The 25,003-nt window shown below is 40.1% G+C and overlaps 1 protein-coding gene across 8 annotated transcripts in view; it reads left to right on the top strand.

Moving 5' to 3' along the window:
• GULP1 (GULP PTB domain containing engulfment adaptor 1) overlaps positions 1 to 25,003 on the top strand; it is a 289,955-nt gene that overhangs the window by 134,313 nt on the left and 130,639 nt on the right. For all 8 annotated transcript variants that reach the window (XM_043505462.1, XM_043505461.1, XM_043505459.1 and 5 more), the window contains one exon: positions 22,855 to 22,931. In XM_043505462.1, coding sequence (XP_043361397.1) covers positions 22,904 to 22,931 — 28 coding nt within the window. In that variant the 5' untranslated portion in view covers positions 22,855 to 22,903. The remainder of the gene's footprint in view (positions 1 to 22,854; positions 22,932 to 25,003) is intronic.

Raw genomic sequence — 25,003 nt, forward strand, 5'->3', positions numbered from 1 at the left:
CAAACTGTTTCATGCATCAGATTAAAAGCCATTTGAAATTATTTATGATCATGTAATATTTTTAGCTCAACTGCTTCTGCATTTCTTGATCATCCTGTTATTATATATTCCCCATTTTATGCTCAATTCATTTTTTTCAATGTTGTTGCTTCTTTCTGGGAAAAGTCTATTTCATTAGACTTTAACAGAATAGAAGTTTATTTTGGTCTTTGCTTAGTACCCCTAGCTCCTCATTATGAAAATGAACTACCATGAAATAAACATATGTAATTGAACGTCTCTAGTGATATCTGGCTCATTGTGTGGATTCTTTGACTGCTTAGTGAATTTAAAATGATTCAGGAAAACAGCATTTAAAAATATAGAATGTTCTGTAGATCATTTAACTTACAGTTTTGATAGACTTTATTCTGCTTTATAAAAATTTTACTGAAAAAATATCCCTCCAAACATAAGCATTATTATTGTCCCCTCTTGGTATAAATGTTTTTTCCCCCCATATATGATGGGTCATTCTGGGAACCCATACAGCAGTAATCCCATTCAAATCAGTTGGCTTACTTGTGTATATAATCACTCACTGGGAGTAAGGGTGAGAGATCGGAGTTCACAATTTAGCCCTAAGTGTACATGTTACCGCCTTTTCCTTCTAGAAGCTAAAGATGCAGGATGAAACGAGTTAATTTGCTGTTTTGTGAGGGTCTCCCATGCACAGGAGTAACCCATTTAGAGGAAAGGTAACTTGCTGAGTTTCCTGTGCATTCTTCCATCAGGTGTAATTTGTCTCCCTTCTCTTTCCTGCCTCCTGGGATGAACCAGGGAGTTCCACCCTTACAAATCATGGGGAACTCTGCACAGATACTATTGCGGAGAAGGATTTGGAAGAGCCCTCTGAGGGAAGGTATCAGAAGGAGACCCCATTGGCCGGAAGGCATGGCATTCCTTGTCCGAGGTATGGGGGTTCCATGACCACCACTCCCAAGAGGAGGAGACAGGTGGTGGTGGACGGGGACTCCTTCCTAAGGGGGACAGAGTCATCCATCTGCCGACCAGATTGGAAAACTTGAGAAATGTTCTGCTTGCCTGGAGCTAGAATCCAGGATGTGACTGAGTGTTTGCCGAGACTGATCAAGACTTCAGACTGCTACCCCTTCCTACTTCTCCAAGTGGGCACCAGTTATACTGCCAAGAATGACCTTGAGCAGATCACTGCAGACTATGTGGCTCTGGAAAGGATAAAGGAGTTTGAGGTGCAAGTCGTGTTCTTGTCCATCCTCCCTGTTGAAGGAAAAGGCCTAGGTAGGGACTGTCGAATTGTGGAGATGAATGCATGGTAACGCAGGTGGTGTCAGAGAGGGCTTTGGATTCTTCGACCATGGGATGTTGTTCTGGGAAGAAGGATTGCTAGGAAGAGTTGGGATCCACCTAACAAAGAGGGAAGAGCATCTTTGCAGACAGGCTTGCTAACCTAGTGAGGAGGGCTTTAAACTAATTTCGCCGGGGGATGGTGACCTAAACCTAGAGGTAAGTGGGGGAATGGGATACTGGGAGGAAACACTAAGAGGAGGGTACAAGACGGGAAGCCTCCTGATTCTTACTGAGAAAGAAGGGCAATCAGCTAGTTATCTTAGGTGCATGTACACGAATGCAAGAAGCCTGGGAAACAAGCAGGAAGAATTGGAAATCCTGGCACAATCAAGGAACTATGACATGATTGGAATAACGGAAACTTGATGGGGCAGTTCACATGACTGAAGCACTGTCATCAATGGGTATAAACTGTTCAGAAAGGACAGGTACGGAAGGAAAGGTGGAGGAGTTGTATTGTATGTAAGAGAGCGGTATGATTGCTCAGAGCTCCCGTTTGAAACTGGAGAAAATCCTGTTGAGAGTCTTTGTGTTAAGTTTAGAGGCGAGAGCAAAAAGGGTGATGATAAAGACCACCGGATCAGAAGGATTAGGTAGAGGAGGTTTTCTTTGGAGAAATAACAAGTTTCCCGATCACAGGCCCTAGTACTAATGGGGTACTTTAATCACCCTGACATCTGCTGGGAGAGCAATACAACAATGCACAGACAATCCAGGAAGTTTTTGAAGAGTGTTGGGGACAACTTCCTGGTACAAGTGCTGGAGCAACTGACTAGGGGCCGTGCTCCTCTTGACCTGCTGCTTATCAACAGGGAAGAATTGGTAGGGGAAGTAGAAGTGGGCTGCAACCTAGGCAGCAGTGACCATGAGATGGCTTACTTCAGGATCATCACAAAAGGAAGAAAGGAGAGTAGCAAAATACGGACTTCAGAAAAGCAGACTTTTACTTCCTTAGGGAACTGATGGGCAGGATCCCTTGGGAAGCTAATATTAGGAGACAAGGAGTCCAGGAGAGCTGGCTGTATTTTAAAGAAGCCTTATTGAGGGCACAGGAACAAACCATCCTAAAGTTCAGAAAGAATAGCAAATATGGCAGGTGACTAGCTTGGCTTAACAGTGAAATCTTCAGTAAGCTTAAATTAAAAAAGGAAGTTTACAAGTGGAAATTTGGACAGATGACTAGGGAGGAATATAAAAGCATTGCTAGAGCATGCAGGGGTGTAATCAGGAAGGCCAAAGCACAATTGGAGATGCAGCTAGCAAGGGATGTGAAGGATAATCAGAAGGGTTTCTACAGGTATGTTAGCAACAAGAAGGAAGTCAGGAAAAGTGTGGGACCCTTACTGAATGGGGGAGGCAACATAGTGACAGATGATGTGAAAAAAGCTGAAGTACTCCATGCTTTTTTTGCCTCGGTCTTCACAGACAAGGTCAGCTCCCAGACTGCTGCACTGGGCAACACAGTATGGGAAGGAGATGAGCAGCACTCAGTGGTGAAAGAACAGGTTAAGGACTATTTAGAAAAGCTGGACATGCACAAATCCAGTTCTAATGCATCCAAGGGTGTTGAGGGAGTTGGCTGATGTGATTGCAGAGCCATTGGCCATTATCTCTGAAAATTCATGGCAATCGGGGGAGGTCCCAGATGATTGGAAAAAGGCAAATATAGTGCCCGTATTTTAAAAAGGGAAGAAAGAGAATCCGAGAAACTACAGACTGGTCAGCCTCACTTCAGTTCCTGGCAAAATCATGGTGCAGGTCCTCAAGGAATCCATTTTGAAGCACTTGGAGGAGAGGAAGGTGACTAGGAACAGTCAAAATGGATTCCACAAGGGCAAGTCATGCCTGACCAACCTGATTGCCTTCTATGATTAGATAACTGGCTCTGTGGATATGGAGAAAGTGATGGACATGATATATCTTCATTTTAGCAAAGGTTTTGATACAGTCTCCAACAGTATTCTTGCCAGCAAGTTAAAAAAAGTATGGATTGGATGAATGGACTATAAGGTGGAGAGAAAGCTGGCTAGATCGTCGGGCTCAATGGGTAGCGATCAATGGCTCGATGTCTAGTTGGCAGCCGGTATCAAGCGGAGTGCCCCAGGGGACGGACCTGGGGACGGTTTTGTTCAACATCTTTATCAATGATCTGGATGATGGGATTAATTGCACCCTCAGCAAGTTCGCAGGTGACACTAAGCGGGGTGAGGGGGAGAGGTAGTATGCTGGAGGATAGAGATAGGGTGCAGAGTGACCTAGACAAATTTTGGGATTGGGCCAAAAGAAATCTAATGAGGTTCAACAAGGACAAGTGCAGAGTCCTGCATTGAGGAAGGAAGAATCCCATGCACCACTACAGACTAGGGACTGAATGGCTAAGCAGCAGTTCTGCAGAAAAGGACCTGGGGATTACAGTGGACAAGAAGCTGGATATGAGTCAGCAGTGTACCCTTGTTGCCAAGAAGGCCAACGGCATATTGGGCTGTATTATTAGGAGCATTGCCAGCAGATTGAGGGAAGTGATTATTCCCCTCTATTCAGCACTGGTGAGGCCACGCCTAGGGTATTGCTTCCAGTTTTGGTCCCCCCCACACTACAGAAGGGACGTGGACAAATTGGAGACAATCCAGCGGAGGGCAACACAAATTATTAGGGGGCTGGGGCACGTGACTTACGAGGAGAGGCTGAGGGTTATTTAGTGTACAGAAGAGAAGAGTGAGGGGGAATTTGATATCAGCCTTCAAATACCTGAATGGAGGTTCCAAAGAGGATAGAGCTAGGCTGTTCTCAGTGGTGGCAGATGACAGAACAAGTTGTAGTGGGGGAGGTCTGGGATGGATATTAGGAAATACTATTTCACTAGGAGGGTGGTGAAGCACTGGAATGTGTTACTTAGGGAGGTGGAGGAACCTCCATCGTTAGAGGCTTTTAAGGCCCGGCTTGACAAAGCCTTGGCTGGGATGATTTAGTTGATGTTGGTCCTGCTTTGAGCAGGGGATTGGACTAGATGACCTCCTGAGGTCTCTTCCAATCCTCATCTTCTATGATGCTATGATTCTGTTATACCAATAAAATAAAAACCAACAGGATCTTATTAAAGGGGAAAAGGCAAAATGCCATATTTATTATGAATACAGAAGGAATCATAGTAAGCAGTTAGTTATAGCTATAACATTCCATTCAATTTCATATTTATTCATACACACACACACACACAGGTTCTGCAAGGTTGTTATCATAGTTACCAGCCTTAGAGTTGCTCATGCCAAGCCACTAGCCAGGTGGCCTGGACATGAGCAGGGCCTTGTCAGATGCTCATCTGACGCTCCTGGAAGTTGGTTTGCAGAATCAGACCCCAAAGTTCTCACTTTCTAGAGTCCATTTTTATAGGAATTTCTTCCTATGCCAGTCTATGGGAATTGCTTCATCATGCTGTTGCTGAATCAATCAGCAGATGGCACATTCCTGATGGCTCCATGCTGCCAGATGTTATCTTGTTCTTTGGTTCTCCCATTCTTGAGGCTGTTGGGTGGATTCCAGTCTGCCCTCCGTGGGTCCTCTGGTTATTTCCAGTTGATGCCTTCTTCAGCCGATGGACACTGGATTCTTAGGCTGTCACCTCCCTGATCATTCAGTTATTATCCACACCAAGCATCCATCCACATACATCCTTTATCTCTGTTTTAATCACAATTGTTAACAAAGCGAGATGAATACAACAAAAGGGCAGGAAGTCTCTGGGTGCTGTTTCTGTTGTTCCAGAGTATTGCTTTGAGTCTTTCTCTGTGTGAGTAGTTGTTGTTGCAAAGAATTGCTTTGAGAACAGACTCTGTCTTAGAATGTACTAACACAATTTGCAGCTTGCAAATTCACAAATTCACACATAGAGGGAGAAAAACACTACCAAAAACCAAGAGACCTCTGAATTAGTAATACCCTGGAATTTAAACTATGGGGAATCAAACTCATTTGTTATTTTAATACAGAACTTCTTTAATATGATCCAACAATTCTCATTCTCAACTTCACTAGCCCCTGAAGAGAACATCCTTTTGAGTCATGCTTCTAGATACTCCCTCAACTGCACTGTCTCTGGATCCCTCTCCTCAAAAGGGGCTTCATAGCAGGAAGAAGGAAATAGCACAGATCAGTATATCTGCAGGTTGTATCAACTTTGTGATTCCCCTGCAGTCTGAAAGAACCTACATGGCTCCCAGGAGAAATCATGGTATGTTTCTTCTCCCTCCACATTTGCTCCGTTCAGCCCATGAAACTCTAATCCTATAGAAATCCAGGGAGAGGCTGTTGTGGGAGAAGGGGAGAACATGCAGCAGAGATGGAGTGTCCCTTCCCTCGATGAATGGACAAAGAGAGGAGCATAGGCTTCTTAGTGACTACTTAGTTTTTCTACCTGACATTATTTGGGGTCAAATCTGAACCTCCTTGACATTTGGAAAAGTTTGGCCTGTAATAGGAGTTTGAATGAGAGTAACCAGATCCAAGGTTTTGTTTGGACTGGTAACATGTTTAGATCTGGGGTTCAGCTCTGGTATTTTGGATTGGACTCACTTGTATTAGTAACTAATGGTATACTGATTGCAGTTTACTTTTGGGGCTAGCAGCAGCGTGGACCTAAGGAAGCAAGCTGAGGTAGCATAAAAGAAGAAATTCCTTAGTCTCTGTAAAAGCCGAAATAATTATATTTTATTTGGTTGTCCAACAAAGTAGGAGGAGTATGAAATGCAGTCCCCAATTTTGGGGCAGGTTACAGTGTAGCCTCTTCATTGCATTCTGCCACCATATCTCTAGCCAATAAATTGGAGTACAGTGTCTGCTCTCCCCTCATGTCCCAGCCATGCGAATGTGTCCAGCTGTTGGAACTGTGTAAGTATAATTCCATTATTCCAGGGTTTAGTTTAACATTCCTCTCTGCATTGGAGTATTTGGATCCAGCACTGAATGCTCCTTTCCTGTGCACAGGATTGCAGGAATCTTATTGCTGAGTGACTTCACCCACATCTTGCCAATGGATGTATTTCATCCTAATAGTAAATTCTGCCAGATTCTACTGCATAGGGATGTGCATATCTAATCAAGGGATGCCAAGGGTCCAAAAAAGGTAAAGAAAAGAGGGATTCTCATATTTCTGTGCTGAACTGAAAACACTTTAATTAAATACAAATCAAAATAGCAGTTTGGACCCGTGGTTCATTTAATCTAACGTGATGTCTCCAACAGTGGCCAGGTGATTTAGAGGAGACTATAAAAGACCACATAATGGATAATTCTGCAATACCATGCCTGTGGGAGAAGTTTCATCTTAACTGCCATCAGTCAGTTGCTCTTTATGTCCTGAAGCATGAAGTTTGATAATCCTTATACATTTTTATCCTATCTAGTTTTACTATGGGTGATATTAATATAAATGAATCCTTATTGGCTCAACATCTTCTGGCAGTGAATACTGCCAGTTAATGATGTGTTATGTAAAAAATAATTTCCTTTCATTGTAATATAAATAATCAAAATGAATAAATAAAGCTCCCAGTTAAAAAAAAGTTCACAAAATAACTGTTACTACAACTTCTGGATTCTTGTAGTCATGCATTAGACTTTGAGCGAGTGAGTGAGGGTGGGGTAGACGGAGCAACAGAGGGTTGAGGGATGGAGTGAGTGGGGTGGGACCTTGGAGAATGGGCGGGTCATGGGTGTTTGGTTTTGTGCTATTAGAAAGTTGGCAACCCTATGTATATTCAAGTTCATATTTATAAATATATTAGGTGAGATTCTCAAGAGTGAAGACTCTACTCTAATACAAGTTAATTGGAACTTTATCATTGACTTCAACAGAAGCAGAGCTAAACTAGCACTGAACACTTTTGAAAATCCCACCCATTATCTCTCTACTATTGGCATTATTAATGAGAGCTGGAACCAACTGCTAGTTTTCAAGAATGCAAACTGCATACATTTCCCATCCTTGTGTTTGTTTTTTAAAAACTTACACATTTGAGTATTCAGAAAATGTTGTAGACTTTGTATTTGTGGATGTACATAATCCATACCATTATGTCAATTAATCTGCAAAAATCAGTTTATGCTGCTATTTTGCAGTTGTCCTGGAAATAGCTTGTCTGTTTGAATAATTACATGAAAACACCTCTCTGGATGTGAGTGTATTGTATTTTTCAATTCTGCATGTGTGTGTTTTCTAGAAAAGAAATGAGTTCTTTACAATTCAGTTCATAGATTAAAATACAATCAGTCCACATACTAGCACTTCTATGAATGTTTTAGGCAACAAAACAGATGCAGACTGAAACTGTTTGCAAATGCAGTGTTTTAGTGGGCAAATATTTCATCTCATACATTTTAACTTTACTTATACTTCTTTTGGAAGCCAAAAAAAGTTATTCTAGGAATCAGAGACTGGAACGTTTAATCTTAGCAACTAAAACTCAAGGAGTACTATGTATCTTAAAATTCTAATTCTGATGTATTTAGAAGTCTAATGTGTGTTTGTGTGTGTGTGTATGTGTGTATGTATGTGTATATATATATATGTGTGTGTGTGTGTGTAGATGTATATATAGATAGATAGATATAGATATAAACTGGCACGTGAATTTATTCTAAACATTATTATTTTTGAAATTTTCTCCTAGCCTCGGATCTTGAAAGTCAAATTCCAGCTCAAGGTGAATCCAAAAGACTATATACCTAGATATGCTGGATCTTAAGTTTTCAAATATTGTGGGCTGGCACCTGAAGAAAAAACTATATACAAATAACTTTTTGCATAATTTAAATACATTTATTCTTGGAGATGGGTAACACAAGGAAGTATCTTCCTCTGGTAGCAGGCATAAACAGAAGACAGTGAAGATTAAATTTAATTTTAGTTCTCAGAGTATCTCTCTCTTAATGTTTTGAGTTTTTGGTTACTATTTGCTCCTGAAGAGTCCCAAATGATTTCAATATTGGTTGCTATTTGCTCATGAAAAGTCCCAAATGATTTTTGAGCTTGGTTTCTTCATAATGACGTTTTGCTCAAGTCTACAACACACACGCGCACACACGTTTTCTATTCCGAGTTTTATTATGTAATCTATTTTTAAGTACAGAACATCTGGTGAGTTTTCTGAAAAGAATTATCTATGGGTGTGTGTCACATGGGCTGCATGAGGGAGTAGGATTTACTCTGCAGGAGATTTGCTCCTCATACAAGGAAGGATGAGATTTTCAAAAGAGTTCCAGATAAGATTTTCAAAATGCTCAGAACCCACTGCTGAGGCCAGATTTTCAAAAGCACCGACGTGAGTTAGAAACCAAGTCACACTTTGAATGCTTAGGTGCATTTGAAAATCCAGTCCACCTATGGCCTCACTTTACATATTATGACCCAATGCGCTGAACTCTTGAAAACTGACACAAAATCATCAGCATCTAGGGTCTGATCTAGACCCCACTGAAGTTAATGGGAGTCTGCCCATTGACTTCTGTGTGTGTTAAATCAGACCCTTACATTTAAACAGAAAACTCTCCCCAGCAATGTCCTTTCCAAAATCTTGGGTGTGACAAATTCCATTGTAGTAATGGGCAAAACTGAAAACAGAAAATGGAAATGCCAGATAGTGCCATTATGAGATGACACAGCAGAAGATGAACTGTCAGAGGACCATGCAGCTAAGAAATTTTATCCAAAATTACAGTGATTTCATAGTGCTGTTGGATATAAAATTTGAAAGGCAAGCAGGGAAGACACACAAAAGAAAAAATCTTTCCTCTTTCCATGGACAATGGTGAGCTGAAGAAACAGGTATCAGATTTAGAAGATGTCAAGGTTCCTTCTGCACTCTGAACTCTAGGGTACAGATGTGGGGACCTTCATGAAAGACCTCCTAAGCTTATTCTTACCAGCTTAAGTTAAAAACTTCCCCAAGGTACAAACTTTGCCTTGTCTTTGAACCGTATGCTGTCACCACCAAGCGATTTAAACAAAGAACAGGAAAAGAGACCACTTGGAGTAGTCTTCCCCCCAAAATACCTCCCAAGCCCTTCACCCCCTTTCCTGGGGAAGGCTTGATAATAATATCCTCACTAACTGGTACAGGCGAACACAGACCCAAACCCTTGGATCGTAAGAACAATGAAAAATCAATCAGGTTCTTAAAAGAAGAATTTTAATTAAAGGAAAGGTAAAATAATCACTTCTGTAAAATCAGGATGGTCAATACCTCACAGGATAATCGGATTCAAAACATAAAGAATTCCTCTAGGCAAAACCTTAAATTATAAAAAGACACAAAAACAGGAATATACATTCCCTCCAACACAGGTTATTTTCCAAGCCATTAAACAAAAGAAAATCTAACACATTTTCTAGTTAGATTACTTACTAACTTTACAGAAGTTGTAAGGCTTACATTCCTGATCTGTTCCTGGCAAAAGCATCACACAGACAGCCCAAATCCTTTGTTCCCCTCTCCCCCGCCTCCAGATTTGAAAGTATCTTGTCCCCTCATTGGTCATTTTGGGACAGGTACCAGCCAGGTTACCGTAGCTTCTTAATCCTTTACAGATGAAAGGGTTTTGCCTCTGGCCAGGAGGGATTTTATAGCACTGTATACAGAAAGGTGGTTACCCTTCCCTTTATATTTATGACAGAAGATAAAGAGGTTAATCTATCATTTACTCTTAAAAACCTGCATACTTTGATCCCATCTCTGTGCAAAACTATAGAGGATTCCTTCAATTTTTCCTGTCTATATGTTAAACCATACTAACTTCGGAATTTCTATTATGTGGGTGTGTCAGTCCTCAGTTGCTCTCATGATTTAAATTAGTAATTTGTTCCAGAATGGAACACATACTAGTCTCTACAAATAAAATCCCTAATAACCTCAACAGTATACAAAAGTTTAACATCACTCCTTTAACATAAATTATTATTATTAAAGTAAGGAGATTAATCTCCTCCTCTCAGTATTTGGTGGATCAGCTACAATAACAATTATTTTGCTTGCTTGGTTTTTATGCTAATCTCATTTATATTTCTATAACCTAAAAGCATATTGTTTCAAAATGTTGTGTAAAGGATTTTCAGCTTTCATCTGGAATAAAAGATAAATAAGAACTATGTTATAAAAGCCTGGGAGGCTTTACTCTGCCAAATTTTAAAACTATAGTTTTGAGCTTGTCACCTTGAGTATGACTCAGAATGGGTCATAGGATGTTCTTTCCAATATGGTGACCTTTGTCTGGATATTGAAAACAATCATGATCATTCATAGCTCAGCAGAAGAATATATTTGTTTATCTCTGTCTATGTGATTGGTTGTCTCATACTAACCAATGCAGGGCCTGATTCTGCATGCACAGAAGTGAATGGGAAACTATTGGCTTCAGTGGTGCAAGATCATGGCCTAAGTCATAAAGACTAGAGAGATACAATTATATTAAAAAGAGACTAGATAACGTACATATATTAAGAGTATATTAATAATTGATTAATAGCTGCTTTAATAAGTGATTGATCATTTGTTAGACAATTACAGAGTCCAACAGGTGAATGTCGCTTAATACTATCTTTGATGCTTTCTACTAATATGCTTATAATGATCTAAAACATGAACTAGTCAAATATTTTAATAAACTATTTATAAATGTATCTTTAATAAAAACGTGTGACCCCAAAGTGTTATGCAACCATTGATGATATTAGGATAATTTTGATACACAACCCTCTGAGATATTAGGAAAATTGGAGGAAATGCTTTCTTTCTCTGTGAATGTCTTGCCATATCATGGGCTCTATATATTGACCTAAGTAAATGTTTGGGAGCCACTAATAAAGCTAGTTGAAAAATGGACACATTTCAGGAAAATCCTCAAGAGGCTTTCCCTTTTTAATTTGTTGATGTCATTTCTAAATGTTCCAGTTAGCTTTAATCACTCAGGTGGCCATGTGTGCGTGTAAAGTAGGAATCTCCCTCTTTTTCAGATCCTGTCTGTCCTGGTGTCCTTGTTAGTTTTGTGGAAGAAAACAACCAGTGTTGTGTCCTGGTTTTTGCGCAGGCTGGCTGGTTTTGAGGGCCTCCCATGTGGGGTCTTCTTCCCTGCACCAGCCCTACATGACTCTTCAGTTTCAGAGAAGAAAGGGTTGTGAATAGGCATGGTTTCAGGTATTGTTTGAATAGATTCATGGGGCTGGTCTTCACTTCCGGGGAAATAACTGCTGCAATTGATGCAGCGGGTATCGATTTAGCTGCTGTAGTGACGACCTGCTAAATCAATGGCAGAGCGCTCTCCGGTCAACTCCAGTACTCCAGCTCCCCGAGAAGAGTAAGGAAAGTCAACGGGAGAGCATCTCCTCTCAACGCAGGGCAGTGAAGACACCGCGGTAAGTCGACCTAAGCTACGTCGACTCCAGCTACGTTATTCCCATAGCTGGAGTAGGGTAACTTAGGTCAACTTACCCCAGTAGTGAAGACAAGTCCAGAGTTTAAGGCCAGAAAGGACCACTAGATCTAGTCCTACCACCTGTGTATCACAGGCCACCAGCACTGCCCAGTACTTGCACACAAAACTCAACAACAGCATAGGAAGAGGAGAATATTTTGTGATTATTCTGTGATTTTCTCTCGCTTTTATTTATTGTTTCTGTGTAGCCTTTCACTGTTACTCCTGGCTTTACATCTGGAGGGAGTTGTTCATTTATTCATTTAGTCTGTTTGATTTGTCTCTATTACATACTTTCCAGATTTCCTCTCATTGTTGTGAGCCTTTTAGTTGGTGGAGTAAAGTTTTTTTTTTTCTGTTAAGACAGATATCAGGGAGGTTTCTAATTGGAGAGGGAGGTTACAGAGAGCTCAATATTAGAGCAGGGAGCTGCTGGATAGGGATCAAAGTCTTCAAAAGGAGCAAAATTATATTGGAGAATGGGGGGTAGAAGTTGCCGAAGCTGTGAAGAATTGTCTGGAAGGGAAGTAAAGCAAGTGCATAGGGGGGATGTTTGGGAGTGGGAGGGAGGAGAAGAGCTGGGAAAGTGCCAGCAGATAACTGGGAGAGGAGGAGTGGTACACAGAATGTTCAGGTAAACAATTTCTATATGGCTAAAGCAATAACATAAGCTTTACTGATACTTGTTTTTGCAAAGTATAAGTCAGAGATGGGAGGCTGCAAAAGGAGCATGAAACATGCCATTTTTATCCAGATTGTCTAGACCATCCATATCTAATGTAATTTTTCATTGCATCTGCTTTCATTCCCTTCCCAGCCCACTGGCTTAGGGGCTGCAGTTCGTAATCAGTTTGCACATTCAAATTATTAGTGGCAGCAGCGCATCTCATGGAAATTCAGAGACTGATGAATGATTACTGTTTCTGTTTGCAAGAACTATATTTTAATTTGTTTATTGCAGTTTTAGCTGGAACTTGTAGGATTGCCACCAACTGATTAGTTTCTAATGCCTTTACATAACACTGGAGAGAAAATCAGAATGAGGCGCTTTATTTTGCAGGGTTTTTTTATCATCACACCACATCTTGCCATAGTCAGTGTAATTCAATTCAATCATGTACATTCATAAAGTTTATGAAGCAGAAATAGCTGCTCTGTAGTTAAAGTTGAAGCCATCTTCCCATAATTTTAAGCTCAAATTTCAAAACCTGTTCCCCCCAGTAACTTTTCTCAAAAATAAAAACCCTGATCTTCTTGAAATTCCCTAATGTCACATATCATCCCAGAATAGTTTGCCAAAAGCAGTTTGATAAAAATCAGAAATGGAATTTTAAAGCTATTGGGTAAAATTTTCAAAGCTATAAAGTGAAACAAGACCCTAAATCTCATTTTCAAAAGTGACTTAACCAATTGGACTTACTCTCTTAAGTACGTAGGTCACTTTTGAAAATGGGAGTTAAGTTCTTGGGTCACTTGGATGCTTTTGAAAATTTTACCTGTTGTGTTTGAAGGTTTGAGTTCATTGTTGACATTTTTCTTTTTCTTTATTTTTAAAACTATTTTAGTTCATTCAAAGCTCCAAAATGGCTTGACCTGTATACTCCACCTTGGTCTGGTTTTGTTAACCTTGCTTAAAAGAACCTTTTGTATTTTGGAGGGGCAAGGAGTGAGGGAATCACAAATATACAAAATACCCAAACCCAGCTTGTGATGCCACACACTAAGGATACATCTCTACTGCACAGTTAACCTGGGCTCCTACCCAGGTTTTAGTCCAAATTCTCCTACCATACACACAGAAAAACCTATGACCTGAGTTTGGAGGTACTTTAAGCCTTAGCTAGTTCACATGGGTGGTGGTTAGGGTAGAGCCCCAGGCTTCAGGTTAACTCTGGTTGGAAGCTACCTTTTTGCAGTGAGGATACAGGCAAAATCACTCAAGTGCATATAGTTTGTTGATGCCCTTCCCACAATTCCCATGGAAGGGCAAGTTCTCCCGCAACTGACACAATTGCCTGAGAAAGAATCCTAGAGCATCTCAGCAGAAAGAACCTTGAGAGAGGCCCTCAGACACACGTGGGTTAGTACAGAAACAGAAAGGACACAGTAGTGCGGGTCAGACTTTGTAGTGAGGATGATCACACCTGGGCTAGGCAAACCGAGGTGCTCAGACCCAGGTGCCAAACACTCAGGTTTAAATGTGTAGTGAAGACATACAATAAGTTACCAGAAACAGTTTTAACTCGGGGTTCATTACAGCAGAGTTATGAAAAAGATCCAGTGGAATGTGAGAGAGGGGCCCTGAGGTTAAAACAGGACAAATGAGTGTCCAGACCAGCCAGCAAAAAGGAAATGGGAAAAACAAGGTATGGTAAGTTAGGATAGTTTATTTCATCTGCTGCATAGCTGCCAGCTCTCCCAATCTGTCCAAAGTTGTCCTAAGTTATACAGAACTATCCTGAACTTACCATCCTCACTAAAATCCTGGGTAGTTGGAGTTTTGTGTTATCCCTTCAGAGTTTCCTTGCAGCCACTGAGGACTACTGAGATATGTCCACTTAGTGTGCAGCTGGGCTGCCAGTCTGCCCCTCCCCCCCATTTTGCTGCTCCTCTGCTGGATGTGAGCCAAGGAGGAGTGGTCAGGAGACATAAGTTGAAGGGGACAGTACCAGATCCAGGAACCTCTCTTCCTCAAAGCCCACCATCCACCTATCAGCCTCAGGGTCCAATCACCCTGAAAAACTCCCACCACTACCGTCCACCTAGTTTCCCCAGGTTCCCTCACAACCTTCACCACATAGCTGCTCCTAGACTCCCTTCACCACCCCATGGAGCTGTCCCAGGCCTTACCCCTTCCCCCCACTACCAAATATATTGATGAAGTGGGGACAAAGCAGAAAGGGAAAGAAATGTCTTTACACGTCACTGGTTACCTGGGTTAGTGTTAGTTCCTTTAATAGCCTCAAAGCTATGTCTTCACATGCCAGGTAAACAGCCAGAATTCACACTGCTCAGAGAGTGATCTTTCAAATAGCTCAGGCTGCTGAGTGTATTCTTATGAATATTGGGTTATTTTCTCTGCCTTTTATATTCCTCTTCCTCAAAGAAAAAGAAACCTAAAATTCCCCTCAGTGAATGTACATCCCTCAGATGGCTCAGTCTCTGGTTACCCAGCCTGTGTGGAAATTTGTCCCTACCAAAATTCTTTGCATGTTGGCAACTATGCTAGAGTCAGGTGTAAGTTAGCTTTTGCTTAATGAGGTTTGGTTTGGTTTGGTTTTTTGAAGGAGGAGGAAGAAAATGCCTGGTTCTGGGATGGAGAAATGCTCTCCACAGAGGCACGTGTTCCTTTAAGATGAAGGATGCAGAAGTTTGTTTTCCCCTCTCCCTCCCCCCTTTTTCTGTTACCTTTGCTTGTCACAAGTTGCTTTACTCTTTCAAACATTTATGCTTCCCAGTGGCACAGTGAAATCTGTAACTGGAATAATCAGCATCTGTTACAGTTCAGGAATGAGCTGTCCCTCTGATCTCTCTCTGTCTATCCATTGGACAACTGTTTCAAGTGAGTCCTGCATTTCTCTCAGAATAGAATCCCGTGATTCACCACACTTTTGACTGGTTGTGAAAAATCCTGTTATCTACAGCAGGTTCAAATAGGCCCCTGCTAGAGAATTCTCTCCTGGAGCAGTGACTAGGATTGTCAACTGTTTAATTGTACAAACCCAAAACCCTTGTCCCGCCCCCTGTCTTGTCCTGCCTTTTCCCTGAGGCCACGCCCTGGCCCTGCCCCTTCTCTGACCCCCCCCTCCTTTGGATGCAGGAGAGGGATAAGGGCTAGGCAGGGGGTTGGTGTGCAGGAGAGGGTTTGAGTGCATGAGGGGACTCGGGGTGGGGCAGGGGATTGGGATGTGGGAGGAGGCTTGGGGTGTAGGCTCCTGCCGGGCAGCACTTACCTTGGGTGTCTCCTGGAAGCAACGGCATATTCGGCAGTGGCTCCTAGGCTCGGGGCAGCCAGGTGGCTCTGCACACTGCACCTGCCTGCAGGCACCACCCCTGCAGCTCCCATTGGCCGTGGTTCCCCATTCCCAACCAATGGGAGCTACGGAGTCAGAGCTCAGGGTAGGGGCAGCATGCAGAGACACACACACACACATGGCTGCACCTCCACCTAGGAGTCAGAGAGACATGCCAGCAGCTTCCAGGAGCAGCATGGAGCTAGGGCAAGTAGGGAACCTGCCTTAGCACCGCTGTGCCATTGGACTATTAGCACCTAAAATCTCCCAGACTGGCTTCAGTAGCCTCCAGGAGATCAAGCCCGATTCCAGGAGACTCCTGGCCAAACCGGGTGGGTTGGCAAAGCCTTGCAGTGACCAACAAGTAAATGCAGTGATAGAGAACAGCTTGTTCACATTAGGGTATGATTTATTTATTCCTAGGATCACCCCAAGTAGGGAGAAAAGACTTAAAAATAACTAAAACCTTAAATGCATACTGTCTTACTTAAACTTAGCTCTGACATTGGGTTGGGTGAGATATGTTGTCGTCTACAATTGCTGTCTCTCTGACAGTCTGCACCTCAGTTAGCCTGTGTCTCCCTTAAGACACAGGCTGTCTTTTATCCATTTAAAAGGTCCTTTGATTGAAAGTTCCTGCCAGAAGATCTCCTGAGGTTTCAAGTAGAACTCCTGAACCTGGTCAAACTATTCATGCATTTCTCCAGAGCGGGATGGAGGTAGTCTTCATACAGTGGATTCCTGGTATTATCCATTTGAGCACCAAGCAGTTGTGTGTCTATAGTCATTGTTTTGGATTCCTGCAGGATTTGACCCTTGGCCACCTTTTTAGTCAGTAATAAATAAGCCTCAAATTCATATATTATATATACTTACACTCTCATACTGTCTCTCTCTGTATCTCACACTCACAAATTAATGTGGCTGCCTCCCACGTTCTTCACAGCATTTCATAGCTAATTTACAGAAAACCCATTCAAGTCCGTGGACAGACTTCCATAGATGATGTTGGGCATTGGATCAAATCCTATTTGTGTTATATAGTATCCTTATAGACCTGATAGCACTAAAATGGAGTCAAAATAATAAATATTTGAGAACCGTTAAAGGTAGCTGAAAGCTGGGTTCTTCTGCTTAGTTTTAAGAGCTGAGTCAAACATTTCAGATAATAATAAGGATGAAGTACATTCGATAAACAATGATTATTAATAAAAGATGGTGTCAGTTTCCTTCCAATTTACAGTCTGTTGTTTTATTTAATCTCCGTGTGTTGTGTTTGATTGCAAAAATAATTTCAAACTAATCTCTGATGAAAGATTCAGCAATGAATTTTTCACCAGTCAGGTAGTAGAGATGTTTTGGCTTTTTATGACTACAGGTTTCTTTAAATATTAGCTTTCATCCTTGCTCTTTAAAGAAAAGAGATAAGCTTTTATTTTCAAATAGCTCTCAGAAATTCAATATATGTAAACACAAAATGAGGAACCAAACTGCAGCTTGTCACTAGATATTTTTAGAAAATGATAAAGCAGCTATTTTAATGGTGTTTATATTTTCCATATGTTAACTTAATCTACCTTCAGTCTAAATTCCTTTTGGGCTCAAATCAGTAAAGGTACATCAGGTATAAATCTGGCATCTTTTTAATTATGCTAAGACTTCGGTAACACAATGATAAATTATATTTTTAAATGACCTTCTCTTGTATCATTTCTTAATTAGAAAGCTTCAGAAGTTATTCTTGGTTACTTTTATATAAATCATGGGCATGTTAACACACTTAGTAACTGTTATATATGTTGGTTTGTTTTACAATAGTTTTTTGAGGCTCCAACAGAGATCAGCTCCTTATTGGGTAGGCTTTGTGTGTATTGTGTAGAAATGATCCCTGCCTCAAAGAGCTTACAGTCTACTCTAAGCCCTGATTCAGGAAAACATTCTTATTCAGGACGGGTAGTTAAGTACATGCTTAAGTGCAATTTTGAATAAGGGCTTAAATAGACAAAGACTGGGAGAAAGAAAATATTATTACCCCATTTTAAAAATGGGGAACTGAGCCACAGAGAGATTAAGTGATTTGCCTAATGTCACATGAGAAGCCTGTGGCAGAGGTAGGACATTGATGATCCCTAATCTTCTTACACCTTAAATAGAACACCATCCTTTCTCTCTTTTTTTGACGCTCTGAGTCTGGTAGCATGTTACTAAAGTATGACATTAAACAAAATAGGGATTTTTTTTAAATAAAACTTCCATCACTTAAAAACAGAATAAAATGTAAGTCCTGCAAAGACTTCTGTAGGCAAACTGCTAAAGCATTTGGCTAAATGCTTTCTTCTGTTGCTTGAAATTCATATGTTAGTAACACTGCTGGCCACCTCACCTGTATTAGATTAGCTACCAGCATTTTCATTACTGATAGTTCATCTGAATGTATGTTCCCCTGTCATGTACTAAATCAGGTTGCATTGCCTCTCATACCGCTAAACTCAACATGACTGACACATTTAAATAAACCGTGCTTTTGATTACGATTACCTACACATTCTTTGTTAAAGCAAGTAAATTGATTGTCTGGATACACCGCAAGAAGGACAGGAGACACTTGTTATGGATTTTAATCAGGCCGCAACTTTATTATATAGATGTCTGGGACTACCCGGCTGATGAAGTGTACTGTGCAGGCAAATCCATGTTTATTCAAATCAGTTCTCTGCGGCTTACACCAGCCCCCCTTTGTTTCTATCCAGGTCCCCCAGCCGACCCATGGACCTTGGTCCCCTTGGACCTTACCATCCACCACCCTCATAAGAGGGTTAAGGTGGGCTATGAGAATGGGGTGGGGGTTGGCTCCCTGCTGTACCAATCAGAGGAGTACCCAACTCCCTCCCCCATTCTGTTTCTTTATCCAGTACCTCCTTTTAAGTCCTTTATCAGGCCATTTATCTCATCACTGGCTGCCTTCCCTATGGCGTACCTGCACTGGACATCTGGCCAACCTTACAAAATAAGTTGCGACATATGGCCTACCACCTTTTCTTGTCACCAGAAAAGATCCTCCGTCACACCCACTGTGGGGAAGGTGAAAAACCCTCACTCCACCAAATCCAATTCAGGTGATATGGGAAAAATTCCTTCCTAGCTCTGCTTTAAAAGGAGCAACTTGCGTAATGCCCACAGCAGGTCCTAAACCAGCCTGCCCTTCGCATCCACTAGAGGAGGGAGGGTGGGTGCTGTCTTTCTCATTATGTGAAACAAAGAAACTTGCCCCACCCAGGTTTCGTACCTGTATGCCCTTCGGACCTCAAATTCCTGGGGAAGTGGGGGTGAGTCATTGCTGCAAAGCTGAACACCGAGCACCTTTTTTTACAGAAGTTTCTGTCCTCCTTCCTTCCTCCCACCCCCACACCATAAATCAGAGCTGTCCTTCCTGGGTAAGCCCTAGACAAACTCTGCCCCATTTTAGTTATGGTGTAGTCAATCTGGGCTTTGGGGCCAGATAATGTAAGTGAAGTCAATGGCAAAACTTCCAATGACCTTAATGTGAAGTGGATCAGGCCCTTAATCAGCTGATCTAGTGGTCCTTTCGTAAACTGGTATATTACATTCTTTAGAGGGTACTAATCCTAAACCCTGTGAAAAATATTATGAGTTAACATTTGTACTTCAGTATTAGTACATGGGCATTACAAATATAAAACAGTAAAATTAAATGAAATAATTCAGTAATGACTCTTCAATTATACAAGAAGTACAAAAGTACTGAAGATGAAAAAAAATGAGGATTTACGGTAAGTAATTGAATTACTGTTTAAGTTTAATAGGGCATTAATTGTATTGTTGTTTGATAAATGGAATAAGTTTGTACTGTTTTGGTAAAGTTCTTTTAGGAATTGCTATTATTTAATATCAGTGCTTAAATGGCTGATATGTCTCTAACATAAGGAGATAAGTAGTCTTCCTAATATACAGAAATGAGCAATATGTGGTGAAAATAGTATTTTATATTGGGGTTAACGGCTTTCAATTTACATTGAAATTGTCAATGCAAGGACAGAAATGACAGTAATTTTAGCATAATAATGACTGTTTTAAGATTATTCGATTAGTTGTGTTTCATTGCCATGTAGATTTGACGAGTGTGACAGGTGGACTTGCCTTTGAAGATCTGATTTGAAAATACAAAACTCCACCTCCCTCATCCCCACCCCTTACCTAATCTTCTCCTCCACTACCTTACAAGTTTTAGTAAAAAAAATCCATTAAAAAGTACTGGTAAATACATCTTAGAGAGCATAGTAAGTTATTTGCAACCCAGGCTAATTCATCCTAGAGTAAATAGGTGGTAATTATGCCATAATTTGCATAGTGTTAACCAGATATGAAAACTATCAAATATGTAGTGATTTTAAAATAAAATACAAAGGATTTAAGTATAATTACCTGTATACCTTAATCTAAAAGACATACAATCTTTCCATGGAAATAAGGATGTAATTACTGTATTAAGAACTATATATAGTTATTTGCAAAGCGGGACAAAATTTGCAAAATTTAATCCACATATTTGCATACAAAAGCTTACACTAATTTTCCTTGGTCATCTTGACAATACTATTTGAAGTATTCAATGTTGGCCTAACATTGCTCCCATCAAAGTCAATGGTAAAATTCCCATTGATTTCAGTGGGAGCAGAGTTATGGTAACAATGAGCACTTTGAAAATCCAATTTTTTTTTCATTCTTCCTCAAGCTCAAAATGCCATGGGAAGAGCAGGATAGAGGGAGGCCATTTTCAAACACCGTGGATGGAGCATGTTGGCTGGGGCACCTGGACAGAGGAAGGGAGGATGGGCGAGTAACAATCCAAACAAAAAGTGTTTTAAGCAAGGAGCTCCAAAGGAAGATTTCCCTGCCTACACTGGGAAGTAATGGGGTATTTCCAAAAATAAGTGTAGGATTCCATGTCTGTAAAATGCTAGCAAAGAGAAAATACAATTCTAAAGATACTATCAGGGTTTGAGTTTGAAATCAGGATAAGAATTTTGTGTCAGAGAATGTGATTTTATATATATAAAAAAATCTGTTCCAGTCTGGGAGCTAGGTGTAGGAAAAGGATACAGGTCTGATATGGTGGGAACACTGTCATCAGCAGATGACAATGGTTTGAAGGAAAAACTTTCTGGAGAGCACAACTTGAAAAGAGTTGACAGTCTCAAGGCACAAAACAGGCCAATATAATACAGGGTATATCTTACTGAATGTTGTTATTGACTTTCACAGTAGATATTCATCATTCATTTTAAAACTTCTTGTTCTGTCTGTGTAGACTTAATCTTCATTGTTTAGTATATATTTAATCTATTCCCACTTGTGTCTGTTAAAGCGCAGTGAGGGGAGCTTTCCAATAATCATTAAAATGTCATAAGAACATAAGAATGGCCATACTGGGTCAGAACAAAGATCCATCCAGCCCAGTATCCTGTCTACCGACAGTGGCCAATGCCAGGTGCCCTAGAGGGAGTGAACCTAACAGATAATGATGTAGTGATCTCTCTCCTGCCATCCATCTCCACCCTCTGACAAACAGAGGCTAGGGACACCATTCCTTACCCATCCTGGCTAATAGCCATTAATGGACTTAGCCTCCATGAATTTATCCAGTTCTCTTTTAAACCCTGTTATAGTCCTAGCCTTCACAACCTCCTCAGACAAGGAGTTCCACATGTTGACTGTGTGCTGAGTGAAGAACTTCATTTTATTTGTTTTAAATCTGCTACCCATTAATTTAATTTGGTGGCCCCTAGTTCTTATATTTTGGGAACAAGTAAATAACTTTTCCTTATTCACATTCTCCACACCTCTCAAGATTTTATATACCTCTATCATATCCCCCCTTAGTCTCCTCTTTTCCAAGCTGAAAAGTCCTAGCCTCTTTAATCTCTGCTAATATGGGACCCATTCCAACCTCCTAATAATTTTAGTTGCCCTTTTCTGAACCTTTTCTAATGCCAGTATATCTTTTTTGAGATAAGGGAACCACATCTGTACACAGAAGTCAAGATGTGGGCATGCCATGGATTTATATAAGGGCAAGAAGATATTTTCCATCTTATTTCCTATCCCTTTTTTAATGATTCCTAACATCCCATTTGCTTTTTAGACTGCCGCTGCACACTGTGTGGATGTCTTCAGAGAACTATCCACAATGACTCCAAGATCTTTCTCCTGATTAGTTGTAGCTAAATTAGCCCCCATCATATTGTATATATAATTGGGGTTATTTTTCCAATGTGCATTACTTTGCATTTATCCACATTAAATTTCATTTGCCATTTTGTTGCCCAGTCACTTAGTTTTGTGAGATCTTTTTGAAGTTCTTCACAGTCTGCTTTGGTCTTAACTATCTTGAGCAGTTTAGTATCATCTGCAAACTTTGCCACCTCACTGTTTACCCCTTTCTCCAGATCAATTATGAATAGGTTGAATAGGATTGGTCCTAAGACTTACCCTTGGGGAACACCTCTAGTTACCTTTCTCCATTCTGAATTTACCATACTTGTCATATTCAGTTTCCCTGGGACATTCAAAGATATACATTCCTGAATCACCTGATTTTTTTTTCATAAGCAACTGTTTCCCATTCTCTTTCTTTAAAAAGATAAGTTTCCCTACTTATGTTTCCTTTTTGAGTCTAGTAGAAGAGGATCCTTTAGTTACACTCTATATGTGTACATAGAAAATCTGTCTAGCACGCATTTGCTTTCTTATACCTGCACATGCAACCTGTGCAATTTGATAGGTATTTAGATTTACAAATAGCCATCAATGTGTACAAACACGAATGTTCATATATAATAAAGGCAGGCATATGCCTTTAGATATATGTACATGTAAATTGGCCAGTTTTAAAAACATTTTGAATGTCACATAATATTTAAATAATCTGTTAACTTGACATTTTATTATAGATTTGTCTCCTTATTCTTTCCTTTTGTGCATTACTTCTCAGGTTGAAGTGCCACAAAACAGAAAACATATTTGATTGGCTGATTCTCAACATGAACCGTGCTTTCAACAGAAAAAAAGGTAAATAGTTTGGCTTTCATTGTATGGGAGACCAAAGCAATTCTGCATAAATACTTGTAAAGGTTAAAAAATACTAGTATTACAGAATAAATCCTTTTGGAGTAGTTGTATTAGACCAATTAATTTAGAAAGGAATGACTTTGTGGAAATTGTATTGAGCAAGTCACTCCAGATATGTACCTATAAAGAGTCCTCTGTCTGTAGTATAAGGCTGTGAGAGCCTCTACTGAATCTCATGCTATTTCCTTTACTGATGTCTGATCAGAGGGAATGCAAGAGGGTGTTAGAACAGCTAAAGTGAGGCGTGGAGTTCTCTGTGCTGCTGTTTATCGTTTCTAGTGATTGGGCTTTTATTCCTGGTGAAGCTGTTTTGGAAAATCATATTTTAATAGAATTAAACCACCCTGTGTTACAGAAACTTTGTTCATTCTAAAGGCATGGGCTTTGAACGCTAAAATTAATCTTGTGTTTATGTTGAAAAAGAGACTTTCTAAAACTGTATGTATCTACTGCCACATAATCTCTAATGGATAAATTCCCAGTTATAGATCTTTCAGTTCATTCATTCATTTTTTTTATTCGGTTGTTTTAATACTTTTAATTTTTAGACAGAGTTTTACAGATAGATTTTTCTTTTAAAGCAAATACAAATTTGTCTGATGTGAGTGAAAACATTTAACATAAAATGATATTTGTGTATTAATAATGAGGAAAACATTAACAATAAGAGCTGCATTTTCTTAGCTTATGTTCACATAATTCAAATATATCTTTGTTCTAAAGACCCTTAAGTGACAAAGACCATCGACCAAAGTCTCTGCTGGTGTAAATGAGTGAAACTCCATTGAAGTCAATGTGAATGCATCCATTTACACCACAAAAAAGTTGGCCTCATATTTGCCATAGCTATCTATATTAAAGTTAGAAGCTTAAGGTATCTTATAATAGAATCTAACAAAATGCAGTAACAGTATCTCTGTGGCCCTTGTGGAGCATACATCTACTTAGTTTATTTACGCTAAGACCACAGACCCATCTGTATGCAGTCAGAGATTTATTCTCTTGTTCAGAGAGGTAATCAAATGTTTTCCTGGAGATGCATTGTGTTTATTGGTGTTGCCTAATTTTCCTTAGCATATTTGTTTTTATAAACAATTTCCACACATTATATATTAGTTTCCACATGGTTCTTTTTCCTCACAGCTATGGGAAGAGGTTTTTCCCCTGTAGTTAACCTTTCCCCCTATTCTACTCTGCTGGGTGCTGATACTATTTGCAACTTGGTCTCTCTCTCCATGAGAAGTAGCCTGTTCTTCCTATGTTTTGTGGTGATTTTCTTGGTACTTCACCTGGCTATTGGGTTATCCTATGGTCAGATACTTCCTTACCTAATCACTGTGGCTCACAATCCTCTGAAGCTCAGGGTTACAGAGCAGAACATAGTCCCCTCCCATTCCCCCCCCCCGCCCACAACATATTTTATGTCTTATGTGGTCCTTATATGTTTAGTTAAATACAGGCAGTCCTCAACTTTACGACATTTGACTTAAGATGAACGGCACTTAGGACGTTTCTGAATTGACATTGTGATTTGACTTACAACCGTTGGTTTCGACTTTACAACACTCGGTTGCTCAATGATTGCAGTTCCAAGTTACAACCATTCGACTTATGACACAATTTTCAGGAACCAATTGTGTTGAAAGTACAAGGACTGCGTGTAACAGTAATCAAATTAGGTGAGGGTTTAATTGATTAATTGAAATCTCAATTTGAATAGGTAATATCAACCCACCCATCTTTCAGCCTAACAATGACAACTGAAAGTGTTCATAAGTAAATATTTAACAAAACAAACAGGTTGAGTCAGGAAGCACTTATTCACACAGGCAATCATAAAGAATTAGAATCTCTGCAGACAAAAGTTGTAATTGAAAATAATATGGGTATCAGGTGAGACCAGATTATAGGAACACAGGCTTCATGGAAGAATACTTTTCCTCATTTGTTATGTTAAAGTGCAAGATAAATATAAGATCTCAAGTATCATGATTATTAAATTTTGATACTTA

Source organism: Dermochelys coriacea, chromosome 11, assembly GCF_009764565.3.
Source record: "Dermochelys coriacea isolate rDerCor1 chromosome 11, rDerCor1.pri.v4, whole genome shotgun sequence".
NCBI lineage: Eukaryota > Metazoa > Chordata > Testudines > Dermochelyidae > Dermochelys > Dermochelys coriacea.